The 19,381-nt window shown below is 38.4% G+C and overlaps 1 protein-coding gene and 1 non-coding gene across 2 annotated transcripts in view; both read right to left on the bottom strand.

Moving 5' to 3' along the window:
- Window positions 1–19,381, bottom strand: part of SLC15A5 (solute carrier family 15 member 5) — an 84,454-nt gene that overhangs the window by 41,715 nt on the left and 23,358 nt on the right. The window contains exons 4-5 of the mRNA XM_059680952.1: window positions 7,612–7,832; window positions 393–579 (exon numbers count right to left, since the gene is read on the bottom strand). Coding sequence (XP_059536935.1) covers window positions 393–579; window positions 7,612–7,832 — 408 coding nt within the window. The remainder of the gene's footprint in view (window positions 1–392; window positions 580–7,611; window positions 7,833–19,381) is intronic.
- On the bottom strand, window positions 2,082–2,209 carry LOC132229064 (small nucleolar RNA SNORA11). The gene has a single exon (XR_009451631.1). It is a non-coding gene; the product is annotated as a small nucleolar RNA SNORA11 (small nucleolar RNA).

The raw sequence follows: 19,381 nt of genomic DNA on the forward strand, positions 1-19,381 counted from the left end.
GAAGCTGTGAATTAAAGTACTAATTTTTCATAAATTTTGCTACTGGTTCAGAAATTAACTCTTTAGGTTCATTACTTATGTTAATTTTTAAGAACATACTCAACATTGACTTAGGAGTGAGGACTACTTTACTTGAAGAAGGATAGGCCATTTGGTGGTACTGGAAGTTTCACCATGTCTTTCTATCAGGTGTGTCTGCTGAGAAGGCATAAAAGAATGGGGCAGACACCAATGTCTGCATAGAGATTACCTGCTATCACTCTCAAATTCACCTTCTACCCAATTTGTCAAAATCAGACTTTCCTTATAGAGCGTATCTCCAGCTTAGAGCTCAGCAGAGTGTATTTTTATTTTAAAAAGTTGCAAATAATTTACTTGTAAATTGTACTTACAAATGCATGCCAACAGAAATGGTCCATCTCTCTTAGAGGGAAATAGGCAGGTGCTGAAATATTCCATACAAGGAGCCAGAATTAATAGTGGCAGGATGCTGGTGACATTCATGACTGCAATTGGCAGAAGAAATCCATCCAAATTCAGGTTGGAATTCATGGTCTGCAGATAATATCCTGAAGGAATCTATAGTTGAGGGGGCAAAGGAGCAAGCATTGACACAGTGGTTTAACTTTGGAGAAAGAATCCTGCAGCAGATGCCTTGTCTGTAACAGATGATCTGAATGTTCCCTAGGTCTTCAAGGTCCCAATTATGAGCCCCCAAGGGCAGTAAGAGCTCTGTGTAGTCTACTGACAATACTACTGACTCTTTATGCAGGAATCTTTTGTCATCTAGTCTATCTTCTTAATTTTCCTATGAAAAATAAAAATGGCCCTACTTTTGTGTTTAGGATGACAAAAAATCAAATAACTTCATTTTACATATACCAAAAACCAGTAGAAAGTATTAAATGTTTTGTTTACACTCTGATGAAAAAAGCTTGGGGTTAGAATAGACCCTTTAATAGTAGTTTAGTAGCATGATTTTTTTCCATTGTGGAAGCGCATAACTTGTTAGAGGCTGTGTTTGTGGATTGGCCTCATTTCTAACATGAGCCAAGCAACATGAGAAAAAGACATACTTATGGCTCTACTCTCCTTTTTTAAGTTTTTTTTAATTTCTTTTTTTATTTGGGATATATATATATATAATTTTTTTTCTCTTGGTGAATTCCAGAACATTTCTTCCTTCCTTCCTCCCTCCCTTTCTTTCTCTCCCTCTCTTTCTCTTTCTTTCTTTCTTTCTTTCTTTCTTTCTTTCTTTCTTTCTTTCTTTCCTCCCTCCCTCCCTCCCTCCCAACCTCCCTCCCTCCCTCCCTTCCTCCTTCCCTCCCTCCCTCCCTCCCTCCCTCCCTCCCTCCCCTCCCTCCCTCCTTCCCTTCCCTTCCCTTCCCTTCCCTTCCCTTCCCTTCCCTTCCCTTCCCTTCCCTTCCCTTCCCTTCCCTTCCCTTCCCTTCCCTTCCCTTCCCTTCCCTTCCCTTCCCTTCCCTTCCCTTCCCTTCCCTTCCCTTCCCTTCCTTCCCTTCCCTTCCCTTCCTTCCTTCCTTCCTTCCTTCCTTCCTTCCTTCCTCACTCGAGGTTATTTTCCCATTGATTTTTGGAGAGAGTGTAAGGGATGGGGGTGGAATGGGGAGAGACAGAGAAACACCAATGTGAGAGAGACTCATTGATTGGTTGCCTCCTGCACATACCCCAACCCCAGAGCTGGTGATAGAGCTTGTAACAGAGATATGTTCCCTTGACCAGAATCAAACCCAGGACCCTTCAGTCCATAGGCCGACACTCTATTCACTGAGCCAAATGGGCTAGGGCTCTCCTCTCCTTTTAAATCAATGTGTGGCACTAGAGAACCAGAAAGGGAACTACATGAAAAAAGGTTTGTATAATAAAGTAGCAGATAAGGAAAAAGAAAGAAAGAAAGAAAGAAAGAAAGAAAGAAAGAAAGAAAGAAAGAAAGAAAGAAAGAAAGAAAGAAAGAAAGAAAGAAAGAGAAAAATGCTCTGCCTCACTCCAAGTCCTCAAAGTTGAGTTAGAATGTCTTCATTTTTATTTTTTTCTCTCTTTTTTTCTTTTTCTTTTCTTTTCTCATGTATAGGGCGTAATGTCACAGGAAGGCCATAGTATTCTGCCACCGTGAGGAGTAAGCCCAAGTTACTGTTGGATGTGTTGTACACAAAGAAGCAATTTTTCAGGCGCTCTGCTCTCTCCACACCCAAGAATGTCTTCATTTTTAAAATAATCAAATAGTAACTAAAACTCTAAGCCTAACTTGGAACCTCTTATATTCTGAACCTGTTGTTAGGTTATAACATCAGGACTAAAGCACGTTGTCATGCAGAAGGGGGTCCCCCTACACTTTTCTAGTTTATGAGCTTTATTGGAATAATCCCAGCTTTATCATTATCATTAGGAGAAGAGAATTTCTTTAATTCCCAGTAGCACACAAAGCTACTAAGTGTCTTAGAGGAAAAGTACACCCGAGTCTTGCTCTTGAGGAATGGATTCTGCAATTTTTCTTTTTTTCTTTAATATTTTTTTTTATTGATTAAGATATTACATATGTGTCCTTATCCCCACGTTACCTCCTACTCCCCCAAACCCCCGCTCATGCCCTCACCCCCCCGTTGTCCGTGTCCATTGGTTAGGCCTATATGCTTGCATATAAGTCCTTTGGTTGATCTTTCCCCCTTACCCCCACCCTCCCCTGCCTTCCCTCCAAGGCCCGACAGTCCAATCAATGCCTCTCCGTCTCTGGATCAGTCCTTGTTCATCAGTTTATGTTGTTCATTATATTCCACAAATGAGTGAGATGCTGTGGTATTTATCCACTCTCCAGTTCCATCCATGCTGTGGCAAATGGGAAGAGTTCCTTTTTCTTCTTCCTCTTCTTAAAGAATACCTTTCAGCATTTCATATAATGCTGGTTTGGTGGTGATGAACTCCTTTAGCTTTTTCTTATCTGTGAAGCTCTTTATCTGACCTTCAATTCTGAATGATAGCTTTGCTGGATAAAGTAATCTTGGTTGTAGGTTCTTGCTATTCATCACTTTGAATATTTCTTGCCACTCTCTTCTGGCCTGCATGGTTTCTGTTGAGAAATCAGCTGACAGTTGGATGGGTACTCCCTTGTAGGTAACTGACTTTTTTTCTCTTGCTGCTTTTAAGATTCTCTCTTTGTCTTTTGCTCTTGGCATTTTAATTATGATGTGTCTTGGTGTGGTCCTCTTTGGATTCCTTTTGCTTGGGGGTCTCTGTGCTTCCTGGACTTGTAAGTCTATTTCTTTCACCAGGTAGGGGAAGTTTTCTGTCATTATTTCTTCAAATAGGTTTTCAATATCTTGCCCTCTCTCTTCTTCTGGCACCCCTATAATTCTGATGTTGGTACGCTTGAAGTTGTCCCAGAGGCTCCTTACACTATCTTCATATTTTTGGAATCTTTTTTCTTTTGTCTTTTTTGGTTGGGTATTTTTTGTTTCTTCGTATTTCAAATCTTTGACTTGATTCTTGGGATCCTCTTGTCTGCTGTTGGTTCTCTGTATATTATTCTTTACTTCAGTCAGTGTATGCTTAATTTCTAGTTGGTCTTTTTTCATATCCTCCAGGGTCTCACTAAATTTATCGGTGGTTTCCATAAAATTCTTGAAAAACCTTATAAACGTGGTTTTGAACTCTATATCCAGTCGTTTGCTTTCCTCCATTTCTGTCATTTGTGATCTGTTTCTTTGTCTCCGCATTTTTTATGCTTCCCTGTGTTGGTAGAGTGGCTTTGTGTGCTAGGTGTCCTATAGGGCCCAGTGGCTCAGCCTCCCCAGTTACCTGAGGTGGACACTCTTGGTGCACCCCCTTGTGGGCTTTGTGCACAGTCTTGTTGTAGTTATGCCTTGATTGTTGTAGGCATCACTGGGAGGAATTGACCTCCAGGCCAACTGGCAGTGAGAATCAGCTGTGTCTGCAGTGGGAGAACTTCTGTGCTGAAGACACCCTTTTGGGGCAAGACTTGCTTCAGTGGGGCTTTGGTGCTCACTGAGTCTGCCCCCTGAGTGTGTCCCTTATGGATCTGAGGAGTTATAATCTGGATAGTCCCCTTCTGACCACTGGGTACACTGGCACTTGGATCTAAGGAGGTGCTAATTGAGTCTCTGCCTGAGGTTACCCAGCAGGAGCTACGAAAAGATCTGCAGATTCCCCTTCCTTTTTTGGAGTTTGGAGGTGCCCAAATGAGGCCCAGCTGTGAAGCAATGTAAGCTGCTTTGGGGCCTTGGGCCTTCTCTTGGAAGTTCTGGGTCTGTCTGGCCCAGCTGTAATTTGTTAGGTAATTTTCAGGTTGCAAAGGGCCAAGGCATTCATATGCAAAAGCCTCTGCAGCAGCCTGGGTGGGGTGGGGTCTCAGGGAATCAACAGGGCGGAGCAAGCAGCTATGGCTGATCCTTGGCCCTGCCCTAAGGGGCCGCGCATCTCGGTAATTTAATTGCTACAAGTACCTCTGAGGGAAAACAGCCCTCAAGTTCCGAGTTCTGCCTGCTGCCAGACAGTCCAGTTTCTCCCCGTATGAGTCCTGGGTCCCCAGAGACTTCCTGGAACTGGAGTTCAGAGCAGTTGGGAGCTTGTGATTCCCTCCCGATTCAAAAAGACAGCCGTGTCCTCAGGTACCAGCCCCTTTCTGTGCGCGCTGGAGCCTCCGTACCTTTGCACTTTACTTCCACAGCTCCTGAGTCTCAGAGTGCTTTTCTCTTTCCTTTTAATTGTAGAATTTCCACTCAGCCAGCTTTCCTGTAGTTCTGGATGATGTCCATTTTGTCTTTTTGTTGTATTTTTGAAGTTGTTGTAGGAGACAACAATTTCGGTGTTTACCTATGCCGCCATCTTGGTTTCTCTGCAATTTTTCTTAATAGTGTGGGAACTACCTCAAGATTCCCATCTTCCCACCATCCTATCAGGGCAGCCTTGCTCAAACATCCAGATGATAATTTCCCATTTGAAACCTTCACTAACTTCTCTATCATCAGTTGTGCAATTTGAGAGGGTATAGAATCAGTCATAAGTCAGTACAGCTGTTAACCCACCAGTTGTACAATGAGCCTATTGCTATGTAGGAATGAACCACATTTTCAGTGAGATTTTTTTTCTATCTATATAAAATATGTCCTGGTGATAATTTATCTTCCAATCTTTAATTTGACCCATGGAGTTGTAAACAAGGATGTTTTGCTTGGGTACAGATGGCAAAGGTGAAGGGAACATTAGCTAGTTCAATAAACTTATTAGGCACATATCGCCCAATCAGAGGGAAATGAATGATGTATATATATATTTAAAAAGTGCTGGCAGCAGAACCACTATAAGACTGAAAGGCTCCCAGCACAACCTGGAAGTTTCTGTTACTGATTTCAAGTGAGAATTATTGTTAATAGGAATAAAGTTATTATCAGCATGAATCACAGACACAGAAACCTGTTAACTTAATAATGTGGCAAATGTACTATTAATCTTTAGTGAAGGAATATTAATATATTGCCTAATCTAAGAAAGGGCTCCAGTGTCTTAAAAGCTTGAAATCATTTTGCTTCTGCCTCAAGTTGTGAAATCATTCCCTTTTAAAATTTTAAATACTTTTACTTCAGACAAGCCTCCAAGTATTCAGAAATAATTGCTATCAATAGAGATTTATTTTCACCTTTGAATAGCCAAGGAATGTCAAATGGCAACATCATCGGCCTTCATATCAACATATTTTTAATGTATGTCTTGGAACTGAAGGTTAATAATGGCAACTAAATTTAAAATGTGGAATTCTATGATGTTTTATTCTTGGTTCTTTGATGATTTTTATACTGGTGATTATTTCTTCTGGAAGCAAAAATCTAATTCCAGCCTATCCCAATGGAAGTTTCCTTTGCGTCTCTTGAGTACATTCTAATTGTTTTCTTTGAAGTTTCTGATAAACATGACTGCATATAATGTGGAACCTATATAGTCTTTATTTTTAACCCAGCTGCAAGAAAGGCATTGTGGGTAATAGCAGAGTGTGGGAGTTGATATCAGCCCTGTGTTGGAATGGGCGCTATGCCACGTACTAGTAAGGTGACCTTGAGCAAGTTGCAAGTCACTTAATGTCTCTTGAGCCTCAGATTTAGGACGACAGTATGAGTTATGTAGGCTTGCTGTAGGGATTAAAGTATATAATGTGAAGTCATCTTTAAGAAGCTATGACACATATAGGTTGTCAATAAGTATTCATTTTGGTTCTTTGCAATAAAATGGGCCCCTAGATTTGGTGAAATGCTTTCAAATTAGTTTATCAGAATTTATTGTAATTTGTGTCAAATTAAAAAATATATGACATTTTTCAGAGGAGGCTCATTCAAAAGAAATATCAGGTGTCACTACATTATGAAGATAAAGAATCAGTAATTTGTGTTACTTGTACAGAAAAGTCAAGGCCAGCTATAAATCACTTGGTGATTTTGTGCTCATTAATTTTTTTGTTCTAAATTACTTTATGATATTAATTATCATATATATGGGTAATATTATTGGGTTTTTGTGCCAACTACTATTGTGGAGTCAGGAGGAAGTTTGAATCTACTCAGTCAGCCTGGCTTTCATGCCTGTTTAGAGTAAGGGTCACCAAACTTGTCTATAAAAGATCAGATAGAAATTATATTCACATACAGATTCGATTTCAATTACTCAATTCTGCTGTTTTTATGAGTAGAACACAGTATGACAAACAAAAATGGCTGTTTTCCAAGAATGGCTATGTCCCTCCAAAATCACTTAATTTTTCTGAGCCTCAGTTTCCTTTTCAACAAATTAAGTGGTTGAGTAAGTTAACCTCAGTTTCTTTTCAGCTCTGTGGGTCTATGATATATCAATACAACTCACTCATTAGCCATCTAAATTCCAAGTTGGGAGTTAGCAACAAAGACAGTCCCAAATTTCTTCAAGGATTTTTGTAATCATTTGATATATGAGAAAATATTAAGAAATCATAATATTTCTTCACAAGTATGTTAACCTTTGAGCATTACTACATCAAAAATTGTTTAAATCGTATACATTATAAAAGATACTTTGGATTTAGTGTTTTTCCTCTGATTTCTCCACAGCATAGGGACTGACTGATTCACCAAGGAACTGCGAGTGGGTAGGGAGAGAATCACTTGCTCATTAGTACTTACACTTAAGCGTACAGTGGGGGTGGTACTCAGATCAGTCAAGCTAGCTACTTGTTAGTAGCAGTTTTAAAAGGCTTAATGAGGGAGGAAGGCAAAACCTTTGGCTAAAGGGAGGTTGGGTAATTGCTCATAGGTCTCATATTTTTATTTGCTGCTCTTTTGCCTTATAACTATGCACTCTGAAGTATTGTCTGCACCTACCAACAGATGTTTATAGTTCTATGGTAGAAACAACATAACAAGAGTCTCCTCAGGTACGCCTCTACCTGCCCCCACTTAGCTCTTGAAATTAGAGTCTGTAATAATTAGAAGCATTTACAGTTTAACTGCCTGACGAAATGTATGGGGGAGGTGTTTGCTGGGATGAAAACAAGTGTTTATTTGTTAATATGCAATTATTTTATTGTTCTTGTGGGTAGTACTAATTACCCTTCCTTACCTGCATTATGCACATTTTGTAAAGAAGCTGAAAAATGATGAGAGGGAGAAGGGTGAGGAAACATTTTGTCTCTTCCACTTGCAGCTCATTGTAGCAGCCACCATTTTTTTCCTTAGCATGGTCTAACCAGCTCGTCAAATCTCCACGAAGATGGCAATATCGTAGACAGCATGTTTTCAGTGCATTAACAAACACCCCAAAGGTTGTCAGGAGGGAGCAACCTGCAAATAATTGGAGACAGTATGTATTAGTAAAGGAATTGTTCTTCTGTTCCCAAGATGTCAATCAAAAAGATGACAATTGTATGGATGAAGGACAGTAAAGTGATTGAGAAGGCTTTAGCACCCAAGGGGTTGAATTCAAAGAAACTGGCTCTGACAAGGGTTCTGGCATTTTGGTGACCAGCCCAAGTGGTGCTTGACAGCTGATGTAAAACATGAAAAAGGTAAGATCAATGGGAACATATTAAAAAGGGGAAGAAAGAACAAAAAAACACCGAAGTAAAATTTTTAGAATCTCTCAGAAGTCTCTAACTTTAACTCATTAATGGATAAGACAACCTGAACTTTCTTTTACAGTCTTAACACAAAGAACTGGTACAATTTTTTAATATAAAGTGTTATATAAATAATCTTCACTTGTCATGTAGAAGGTGGTTTCTTATTTTGACATGGAGATGAAGGGAAATGTGTTCTCTGCTTTGACTTTATCCTTGAATTTCAGACATAAGGTTAAACTTTGAACTCTTCAGATGACTTTATACATGTTGATAGTGTCACTAAAAGTTCAGATTGGATTAGTGGGTTTTTTACTTTTTCAGTAGTTTCCTCTGAGTTTATATGTCTGTTGCTTTAGTAGCAGAAGCATTTTAATGCTTTAGATGTTTGCAGTCCCTTACTGCTAATGATTTGCAACAGCATTGTTGCTTCTTTCATGATTCAGATTCCACCTTTTCTTGAACTCCTTTAGGATTTCCTAATACAGGACAGATAAAAGACCACTGTTTAGTTAACAATTCAGTTATATTATTATGATTGGTACAATTTTTTACAGAACCCCTTTGACCAGATAAATCCTTTCACAAATTAGACACCAAACCATAGTTTCAGGGTAAATGGTAAAGTAGATGTGAAAACGTCTGAGTTTCTCCAAAGAAGACTGCTATGAAAACTCAAAGTAGAGTTTGGTTGTCATTTTGATTATGTTGAAGTTTCCTAGAATAAAATTCTAGATGAAATGCATTCTAAACAAGTTCATTTAAATACCATAGAGTTTTGAATTTTATATTTGAATGAAGAATATTAATATTGCTTTTTATGGTTAGAATGATTATATTGATTTGACCTGGTCTTTTCTTTGAGAATTGTAATAGATCTATTATGTCAGTCTTTGATTAATTGCGGAAGCTGGGGGCCTGGTAATTGAATATGGAGCCTTTTACCTCTTAGTCACTGAATCAAATCCAGTACAAATTATTAGTGACCAAGAATGATTACAGCAGTGGTTCTTTGGTGGCCTCTGTGAAGTGTGTTGAGAGGTCAAGTGGAAGTATGTTGGGTAATTGCTGATGCAAGATGGGCTCATATGTGTAGTCACTATTACCTCTTTTTAGTCACTATTTCCAGACACAAATAAAAGGCCCAGGGACTGAGAAGGTCAAAGGGACAGAAGCACCTATAAGTGGCCAAGGTCTGTATCTCTTAATAGGGATATCTCTTTATTATTGCAGGAAGAATTGCTCTCTTATGAGACTTTCCTAGCTATTTCAATTAGTTTACTTAGGGTTTTAGTAGGATGAGAACTGAGAATGTCTTGATGAACAGACAGACTAGAGACTGAATTTGAACAGGTCTGGGCTAGGAGGCTTACCTTCCTGACATTTCCTTATGATTTTGTCTCTATTTCTTTTCAACCTGTTCTCTGCTCAATTCTTGCAAAACAGTGCTGGGTGGATAGATAGTAGGGTTATTACTGGCATTGATTCAACTTACTCTATACTTTCAAACAGGCTTTATTATTAAATGATAACTATTTGAAGGATGAAAGACTATTTCTAAAGATATTTTTCTCTATTTTTCTTCCTATATTTCAAATTTAAGGACTTTATAAAATATTTGTTTTAAACAAATATATCTGTTGCAAAGTAAATTTTGATCCACTCTTATGCATGATAAATTGATTAAATTTATCATAATTTTATTAAGCAATCAAATACTGCTATCATATTATTTCTAAAGAGAGATGGCTTAGATTAGTGCATTTTAAACTAGCTGTGTTAAAAGCTCAGTTTTAAAAAAATCCTGAGCTATCATGGTCAATACATCTGTGAACTACAATAAAAATGACCTACCAAAAGAATAAAATAAGAAGCAAAGACATACCAAATATAAGTCCTTATATTTTTACTATTAGATTCAGCAGACATAAAATGCAACTTCTCATAAATACTTCTACATGTTTTCTCTCAGTGTCTATTTATTTTGTTGCAATAAAAAAACAGTTTATTGATCAGCACTGCTCCATGGATGAGGCTTTGAGCAGCACTGTCTTCAACTGAATACACACTTTGAAAAATGAATTTATTTAAACAAGGAAAATTATATCTGATGTGGTGATATGACGGAAGCCGGTCCATCCTTGCTGCTTGACACAGTCGCTGCAGGAAAGAAACATCTGCACAGCATATGTTTCAAGGGACCTGGCGTATATAGCATACTGTTCTTAATATGTTTGCTCCCCTTAACGCTGTGTGTTTTAACCAAGGTCACCTCTCCGAGAAAGGTTGTTTCCCCAGGTAGGAATTTTTCCCTGAAGTCAGGGAGGGGATGAAACTCCTTAACTAAGTGCCAGGCGGGTAGTTAATCACTTTAACTACAAACAATCATGCTTAAACTACATAATCTTTACTCCCTGGAATGGAGATAAGAAACGCCCTAACCTTTGTAATAGAGATTGACAGGATTAAAATGAACTGGTATAAATACAGTTGTAACAAAGACAGCAAGAGACAGAATTCAGAAGACAGCAAGACACAGAACTTAGAACAGAATCAAGAAGACAGAACCTACACAGAGCCTAGAGACAGAAGATGGACCCCAGCATCTGAACCTGACTACAGAAATTGGCAAGAGAACCTGACTAGAACCTGGTGACTGAACCTGACTGGAGTACCTGGACAGAACCTCTCTGGAGAGCCTAAGCAGAACCTCTCTGGAGATCGAAACCAGAACTTGGCTAGAGATCCTGGCTAGGCTGCTGATCAACTGAACACTGTCTCCATGTCCTTCCTTCTTCGCCGACTCCGTCCACACCTTTGGGGACCCCTGGACGCGCTGGGGTTGGACTCCGGCAGTGATATGAAGCAATAAGAAACAAAATGGTTAAGAACAAGAAATGATTAAGCTTGAATGAGGTCTAAAATTTGAGCCAGCACTGTGAGTGCTCATAATTGATGCCAAACAAATGTGAATGCACTTATTTATTCATTTAATATACTTATTAAGTACATACTGTGTGCCAGGGACTTTTCTAGGCCTTAAAAATATAGCAGTAATCAAGACCTAAGTTTTACTGGGGATGAGAGTAAGCAAGCGAGAAAATATTAGACAAATCCAATGATAAAAACAAAATAGATAAGATAGAGACCCATTGTGGGGTTTGGTGTAGAGGAGACTTTAAAAGTTGAAATTTGAACTGAGGATTGAATAGACTGGAAGTAAATGAAGAACTTTGCAGGAAGCATATACCAGGCATGTCATGAGCTGGGAGAAGTTCAGGAACAATTAAGACCAATGAGTCAGTAGCTCAGTTAGTGAGAAAAAGATTGGGAGGAGATGTGGTCCAAGAGTTGGTCCGGGGTCAGATGTTACATCAAGGAAAGGAGCTTGGATTTTATCCTCACTGTTAAGGGAGACCATTAAGATGTTTTATGCAGAGTTAAGATAACATATGATGTATATTTTTTAAAAATTTACTCTGAAACTCTGGTTAGATAATGGATTTTAGGGATCAGAGAGGAAGCTAGGAGACAGAAAAAGGTAATGGTGACTTGGACATAGTAGTGGCAATGAAGAGAAGTGAACAGGATGGGATGTGCTTTTGAACAATCAATAGAATTTTATGATGTGAAAAGAGGTTGAAGAAATGAGAAAATTGAGGATGGCTACTTTTTCTATCCTGAACAACTGGGTGTTAGTGACTTACACTGAGATGGAAAAGATAAAAAAGGAGTAAGTTTGAAGTTGGAAGAATTAACAATTGAATTTTGGTCAGGTTAACTTTGAGATTTAGATAACCAAGTCAAAATAGGGCCCTAGCTGGTTTGGCTCAGTGGATAGAGCATTGGCCTGCAGACTGAAGGGTCCCAGGTTTGATTCCAATCAAGGGCACATACCTCGGTTACAGACTCCTGGCCTTGGTCCAGGCATACCAGAGTTAACCAATCAATGTGTCTCTCTCATATCAGTGTTTCTCTCTGTCTCTCCCTCTCCCTCCCACTCTCTCTAAAAATCAATGGAAAAAATATCCTTGGGTGAGGATTAAAAAAAAAAGTTGAATAGGAAGTCAGTTACATGAGTTTCAAGGTGAGAGGAGAGGTCTATATGAAACTGAGCGCTTGGTATATAGTTGGCATTAAAAACTATGGAACTAGAGGTTACTTAAGGAAAGAGGGCAGGAAGAGAAGAGCCAGGGTCCCTGGAATGAATCCTAGGGCTCTGCATTAATTAGGAGGAGAAAACTTAGCCAAGGAGGTGGAGGAAGAGTAAACAATGTGCATTGTAAGTCAGAGGGCTGGAGAAGTAATAAACCTAAATTGATCAGCTGGACTGAAAGAGAGCCAATAAGCTAGATAGAGAGGGCAAGCAAAGAAACTGTATAGTAATCTGCCTGTCTTATCAAATCGCAGAATTATCACTGAAAATTAGGAGTTGAAAACATCTCCATCTACACATCACACTGCCTCCTTGGATTAATCCATTATACTTAATAGAAAACTCATGCCTCAGTACAAATAGTTTTGGGTGTCATGTAGACTCAGCCTTTAAAAAAATCCATTGTCATTATAATTCTCAAATTGCTTTTCTGCACCAGGAGCAGAAATGGGAAGTAACTGAGACTTCAAGCTCCAGTTTAAATGTGCAAGCACACCAGGCGTGCACATTTTAAAATAAAACAGATGAGCTATTTAAAATGTTTTATTGCAAAACTTAAAGATTGTCACCATTACTATTTAAAAAAAACTTTAGAAAGCAATTTTTCTATTCTTTGTACCTTCAAGTCCTTGGCTCTGATGTTCTGCTCCTCTGACCTTCCTCTAATCATGAATATCTATGCTACTTAATTATAATAAAAAAGCCTACATTGCACTCTAGATGGTAGATGCACATTTTTTCTTCTTTGGTCACCTGCCAGTTCTCAAAATTATAGCAGTGGGAAGAAATGCAAATGAAGGCCGTGCTTGACAGCTAAACATAATGGAATGCACGGTCCACATTTGAAAAGTTACCTTAAAATAAAAGGTAGCATATAAAAAAATCATTTCTTTAAGGTCACCTATGGCTTTGAATTACAGCTTTGAGGAATTTCCAATTTAGTCATCAGAGAGGAAGAAGCCAAAATAAAGATTATATACTTTGCGAGAGGGAAGAGTTTTACTTCATCAGAGTTGGGTGATCTTATAACTTGGCAACACAAAACAAAATGAAAAAAACTAAATATTCACTTTATAGAGTATTGTGTATAGAAAACTGGTGACAAAAATTTCCTGTTACAATTTTACTAGCAGCTTATAAATTTTTTGGTCAATGTCCAAAGCAAGCTTACTTTATTGCATGTTAAAAAATTTAACATGTGGATCACAATAGGCTGGCAGTTAATGACATATATCTGAATAATTTTGAATAATTTTATTTATTTAGATGAATATTTTTTCAAATATGAGATTGAAAAGCAAATGGGTGGATACTAAATAGTTGTTTAGAAATTTTGAATCTATACCTTATATACATATATAGCATGCACACACACACAAACACAGAGAATTATTTGATAATTATATATTCCAGCATATGTCAGAGTGGTCTTTCAATAAAAGCTCACACTTTAATTTTCCTCTTTTTTTGTGAGTTGGGGCTGACAGAGAGGATCTCTCAGACACCTTTTGGCATGTTGAACCCATTTCACAGACTACCAGAATGGCGTGTTCTGCTTAGCTGTGACCCACAGGCCACGGAGCTCTGAGAGACAGGGTCAGAGGCTTCTGTGGATGCTGTTTTCTATGCTTCGTGCTTTAGTATGTGGTGCAATAAAATGAGCATAATATATAGCAAAGTAAGGCCTGGGCTTTGGTTCCATTTTAGCCATTTTGTGAGGCCTTGGGTAAGTCATTTAATAAATTACGCATCTGTCTCTACACTCAGTTTAAGAATAACAAGCACTGATTGAGCATTTACCATATTCCAAGCATGTAAGACATAGGATTTTCTAATTGTATTCATAAATAGGTCATTTCAGTATAACGTGATATGATAAAGATATGTAGTTGCTACAGTAGCAGAGGCAAATTATATAAAGTCTCCTCTGTAAAAAGATAGACAGTGCTCTTCCTCCCTCCCTCAGAGGTATATAGTGAAAATGAAGTGACACTGGTGAAGGCACTTAATTTTTAAAAACACAACTCATTGCCTTGTTATTAGTGGTATTGTGTAGATTAGTAGAGACAGTGGTAGTAGTAAAAGTACTACCAAAAGTGAAATACGTTTAATTAAGGTCATTGTTAAACAAGATAGATGAATAGATCAAGGAAGGGAACAGAATAGAAACTCCAGAAATGTAAATGGCAGTATATAGTGAAGGTGACATCTCAAATGAGTGGGGAAAGTAGAGATCTTTTTTTTAGAAAATCAGGTTGATAATTTGATAGTCATATGGAAAAAAGATAAATTCATTTAAAACCGATTCTAATATAATTTCCAAATGCGTCAGAGTTGTAGAGTTAAAAAAATAATATGAGCACCAAAAGAAAATATGAATGAATTCCTTTATCATCTGGGAGTGAAGAAAAATTTTCAGCATGGTTCAAACTCTAGAAGCAATGATGGAGAAAATTGATAAATCCAATATATATATATATACAGCCTAAGCAACCCTTACGACCGAATGACCAGAATGACTGGTCGACCAGTTGCTATGACATGCACTGACCACCAGAGGGCAGACACTCAATGCAGGAGCTGCTCCCTGTTGTCAGTGTGCTCCCACAGCCAATCTCCCACGGCCAGCCAACCTCCCACGGTCCCTCCCCCCTGCCGGTTGGCCCCCCCATAGGCCCAGATCAGGGGGGCTGGCTGCCTAACCTCTTGGGGTCCCTCCCTCCCCATTGGCCAGCCCCCCAATAGGCCTCCATCGCCACCCAGGCCAAGGGACCCCACCAGTGCACAAATTTGTGCACCAGGCCTCTAGTTTAATTATAAACATTAATGCCCCTCAAAAACAAAGCAAATAAACCTAATAAGTTTTTCTATAGATGATAATAGAAGAAGCAAAGTTAAAAGATTTATGACAAATGGAATATAATATTTGCAACTATTATAATACACAGGGGTTAACATCTTCAATATATACAAATTTTCTAAAAATTAAATGAAAAATTTCACAACCCCATAGGAAAAATGAACTAGATATATGAATAGGTAGTTTAGTGAGAAAAATTCAAATTACTCTACAGCAATGAAAAGATGTTCAACTTTTCTCATAATAAGAGAGATGTCAACTATTTAATAAGGGAAAACTAAAAGAAGATAGAGATGGTATTTCAGTGAAATACCATTTCCCACCCTCAAATTGGCAAAAATGAAAAGTGACAGTGTACTGTGTTGGAAAGACTATGGGGAAACAGGCATTCTCATACATTTTTTTGGTGAAAACATACAGCATGGTATAACCACTTTAGAAGGAAATTTGGCAATATACAGCAAAGCCATCTATGGGTTTACTTTTTGATTTAGCAATCCTACTTGTAGGAATCTATCCTAAAGACATATGGGGAAACATGCAAAGGGAGGTATAGTTCAAGTTATTCATTACAACCTACTTAGCAGCAAAAGTAGAGAAACAACCCAAATGTGTATCAATATAAGACTGGTAAAATAGGCAATGGTTTACCACACAATGGAATACTATGCAGCAATATAAAGGAATGGGGAATATTTTTATATATAGTTATGAAACAACCCCTAGATTATATTAAATGAAAAATGCAGGCGAGAAAAAGTGGGAATAATGTGCAACTGCTTATATAAGAAGGAGGAAATACATATACATAGAGACAGACACACATATAACATTTTAGTATTTTCTTTCATTAAAAAAGGAATGATAATTCTTTAAAAATACATAAATTGACACCTAAAGGAATAGGAGAGAATATAGGAATATATAGACCTTGTCTTGAACATAAATTTTACATAATTACAAACAAAATTAAAATAAAACCATCTAAAAGTATGAAGAAAAATGGAACAAATGCACTTAATTGTATATAAAGTTAGTGATTTAATAAGATAGAAAGGAACTGTACCAAATGACTTTGAAGCATAATCATTTTAGTGAACATTCTTAGGGGTTATACCATAAAGAAATAAAACCTGCAAGAAAAATCTTGAAACTCTTTTCAAACAATCATGTTGCTGGTGGTAGTGTTAGTCTAAGACTACTGAATGTGTCTTTTGAGATAAAGCAAATGTGCGAATATATTGCTGTTATTGAGAACTGGGATTTGGGGCATGGGAAGAAGTAGAAAAAGTTCTAAGTTTGATAAAGTTAGGTAAAAATCCCATAGCACTGGTTTTGACTAGGGCATTAGTATAATCCAAATGGTTATTCTCTTAGAAAGAAAGGGAAAAAAGAACATTTGTTCTTTTTTTTCTAGCTTTGTGCACTGAAAGACCTAGAAACTGTGATAGACTAAGTAGCAATGAGAATCCCTATTGCCAAGACTGTAGTCTCTAGATTGCATTATATGGGAAGAGAAAACACAGGTTTTTTGTGTGTGAAAGAGTAGATTTAAAGTTCAGGGAAGGAAATGATGACTCTCCTCTCCAAAAGCCTGATCCTTCGCTCTCTCCCTCTCTCCCTCTCTCCCTCTCTCCCTCTCTCCCTCTCTCCCTCTCTCCTGCGTGTGACCCTTCAATCCACAGGCCAATGCTCTATCCGCTGAGCCAAACCAATCTGCGCTCTTCTCCTCTCTTTTTTTTTAGGGAATAAGGCAGAGGGTTTTGAATCCGTATCAAAAGGAGGGAAAAACAACTCTACTTGGACACAGAGCAGTCCAGGTCAGATCCCAGAGGCTTGAAATAGTGTACAAGTTCGGGAATTGTGATGTGTTCCAAGTATGGAAGTATTGGTTTTGGGTGAAGATCTGTATTATTGGGATAGGGAAAAGTTCACTCTTACACCTTTTTTTTTCCTGGTAGATTCAACTAAGACGACTTGTTGAGATTAAAGCACTCACATTTGCCTCTTGTTGATCACTGAGAGAGAAAGAATTCTACAGGGCCCCTACAGTTAAATTGTGAAACCCCTACATGAGGAGAGAGAAAATGAGAATATGTCACTTTTTTCCATGTCTCTAATATTCAGAAATATTCCCCTGAGAAAATTGGGGAGAAGAGACAAGGAGTAAGGTTATGTGTGCCTAGCCCCTGATAAGCCTTCTCAAACTCTGAAAGAGTAACAGGATAAGCCCCTGTGGACTAAAAGGCATCTCTGGTCAGCCTCGGTCTTGAAGAATGTCTTGGCTTAATAGTCCCTTTCCAGAGAGCAGGTTGCCTAACTTAGTGAAGAAGTTGCACCATGTGTTAAGTTTTCCATCCCATTTCTCTGACCTCATCCTCTTAGATTTCTTCTCTGCAAAGCCGATTTGACAGTTGTATCTCAGACTCAGGCTCAAAAACCTCTCGGATGAGTTGTCACACCTGTATACTACTCTCACGTCACCCTAGCATAACCATGTGTACATGTTTATCTAGATTAAAAGATGGTGAGAACATCAAGAGAGAATATTGGGAGAGCTATGGGTATATTGACTACTTATTATCTCATCCTAATCTCTAATTTATTATTGTAATTCTTCCAGAGCAGTCCAAATAAGACCCCAGAGGCTTGAAATAGTGTACAAGTTGGGGAATTATGATGTGTTCCAACCATAAAGTGAAAGAAAGGATGGAAGGAGATGAGGTTGGAGAAAGGGGTCCCAGGCTGTCCTCACATGGAAGTCATTACAAAGCCTCTCTTTCCCACACTCCATCTTCACTGTCTTTCTCCCTTTCACCAGGTTCATCTATTTGCTTTAAAATAACCCCTCAATTGAAAATTGAAAACAATTCAGGCCTTAGTCAGGATTTTCACCTTTATCCTGAGAACAATAGGAAACCATTTGGCAGACTTAATTAAATGAGTGGTCAGAGCAGGTTTTCTTTTTAAGTTTATTCTCGTTGCTGCATTGAGAATGGTCTGAGAAGGAATGGACAAGAAAGATTTGGACAGAGCAGTCAGGTGGTGATAGGTAAGAGAGATCATGGTGAACTGAAGTGGTGGGAGCAATAAGATAGAAGGAGTATTGGACAGGTGTGGAAAGTATTTCTAAGGTAGAATTGATAGGTCTTGCTGATGGGTTGAATGATCTTTCCCCCTCTCTGCATCCATCCCCTTGGGCATTTAACTTTGAAGTGTCCTCTGCCTCTGTCTCTGGACTTGACCATGTGCCTGGCTTTGGGTAATAGAATGAAGCAGAAGTGCAAGTATGGTGCTTCTAAGTCTACAATATGAGAGGCCTTGCTCTTTCTTGTGTTTCTGTCATCTCCTTGAGGACATTCCTGAGGTAGCCTACTGGCATGGAACAGATACCTGGCAGAAACTTAAGTGCCCAGTCAGCCCAATTGAAACTCGTTTTCAGTGGTTGACAAACTCATTAAGTCAACAGAGCCAAATATCAACAGTACAACGATTGAAATTTCTTTTGAGAGCCAAATTTTTCAAACTTAAACTATATAGGTAGGTACATTGTTATTAACTTAATTAGGGTACTACTAAGGCTTAGGAAGAGCCACACTCAAGGGGCCAAAGAGCCGCATGTGGCTCGCAAGCCGCAGTTTGCCAACCACTGTGGTATCTTACAAAAGGAAGCAAGGGAGCACTCAAAGACCACAGAGGCTTGCCTTGGCCAGTGTGGCTCAGTTCATGCATGGAGAGGTTGCAACTTACATTCCTATTCGGTGCACATGCCCGGGTTGTGGGCTTGATCCCAGTTGGGGGCTTGCAGGAGGCAGCTGATTGATGTTTTTCTCTCTGTCTTCCTCTCCCTCTCTCTCTCAAGTCAATAAAAATATATTTAAAAAAACACACAAAGGTTTGTCTGAAGGACTCAGGCACCCACAAGAAGAGGACCTCACTGCCTAACTATGGAACAATTTGAGCATCAATAATTGTAGTAGATTGAAACACATTAAAATTTTTATGTTCATGAATGAACAATAATCTATTTTTTAAAAAGGCAACTAATAGGTTACCTTTGGAACATTTTGAAGCTCAACTCTTGAACTTGAAAATCTAAAAATAGAGGGAAAGAAATAGATGTCTCTTTTTCTTATATAAACTGTATATCTGTATAAGTAAGTAGTTGTTGAAACATTATTTCAGGTAATAAAAGCAAAAGAAATATAAAATATCACCACTTTGCAACTCCCAGAGGGGTGGTTAATTTGGGCAAAAA

This window comes from Myotis daubentonii, chromosome 2, assembly GCF_963259705.1.
Source record: "Myotis daubentonii chromosome 2, mMyoDau2.1, whole genome shotgun sequence".
Lineage (NCBI taxonomy): Eukaryota > Metazoa > Chordata > Mammalia > Chiroptera > Vespertilionidae > Myotis > Myotis daubentonii.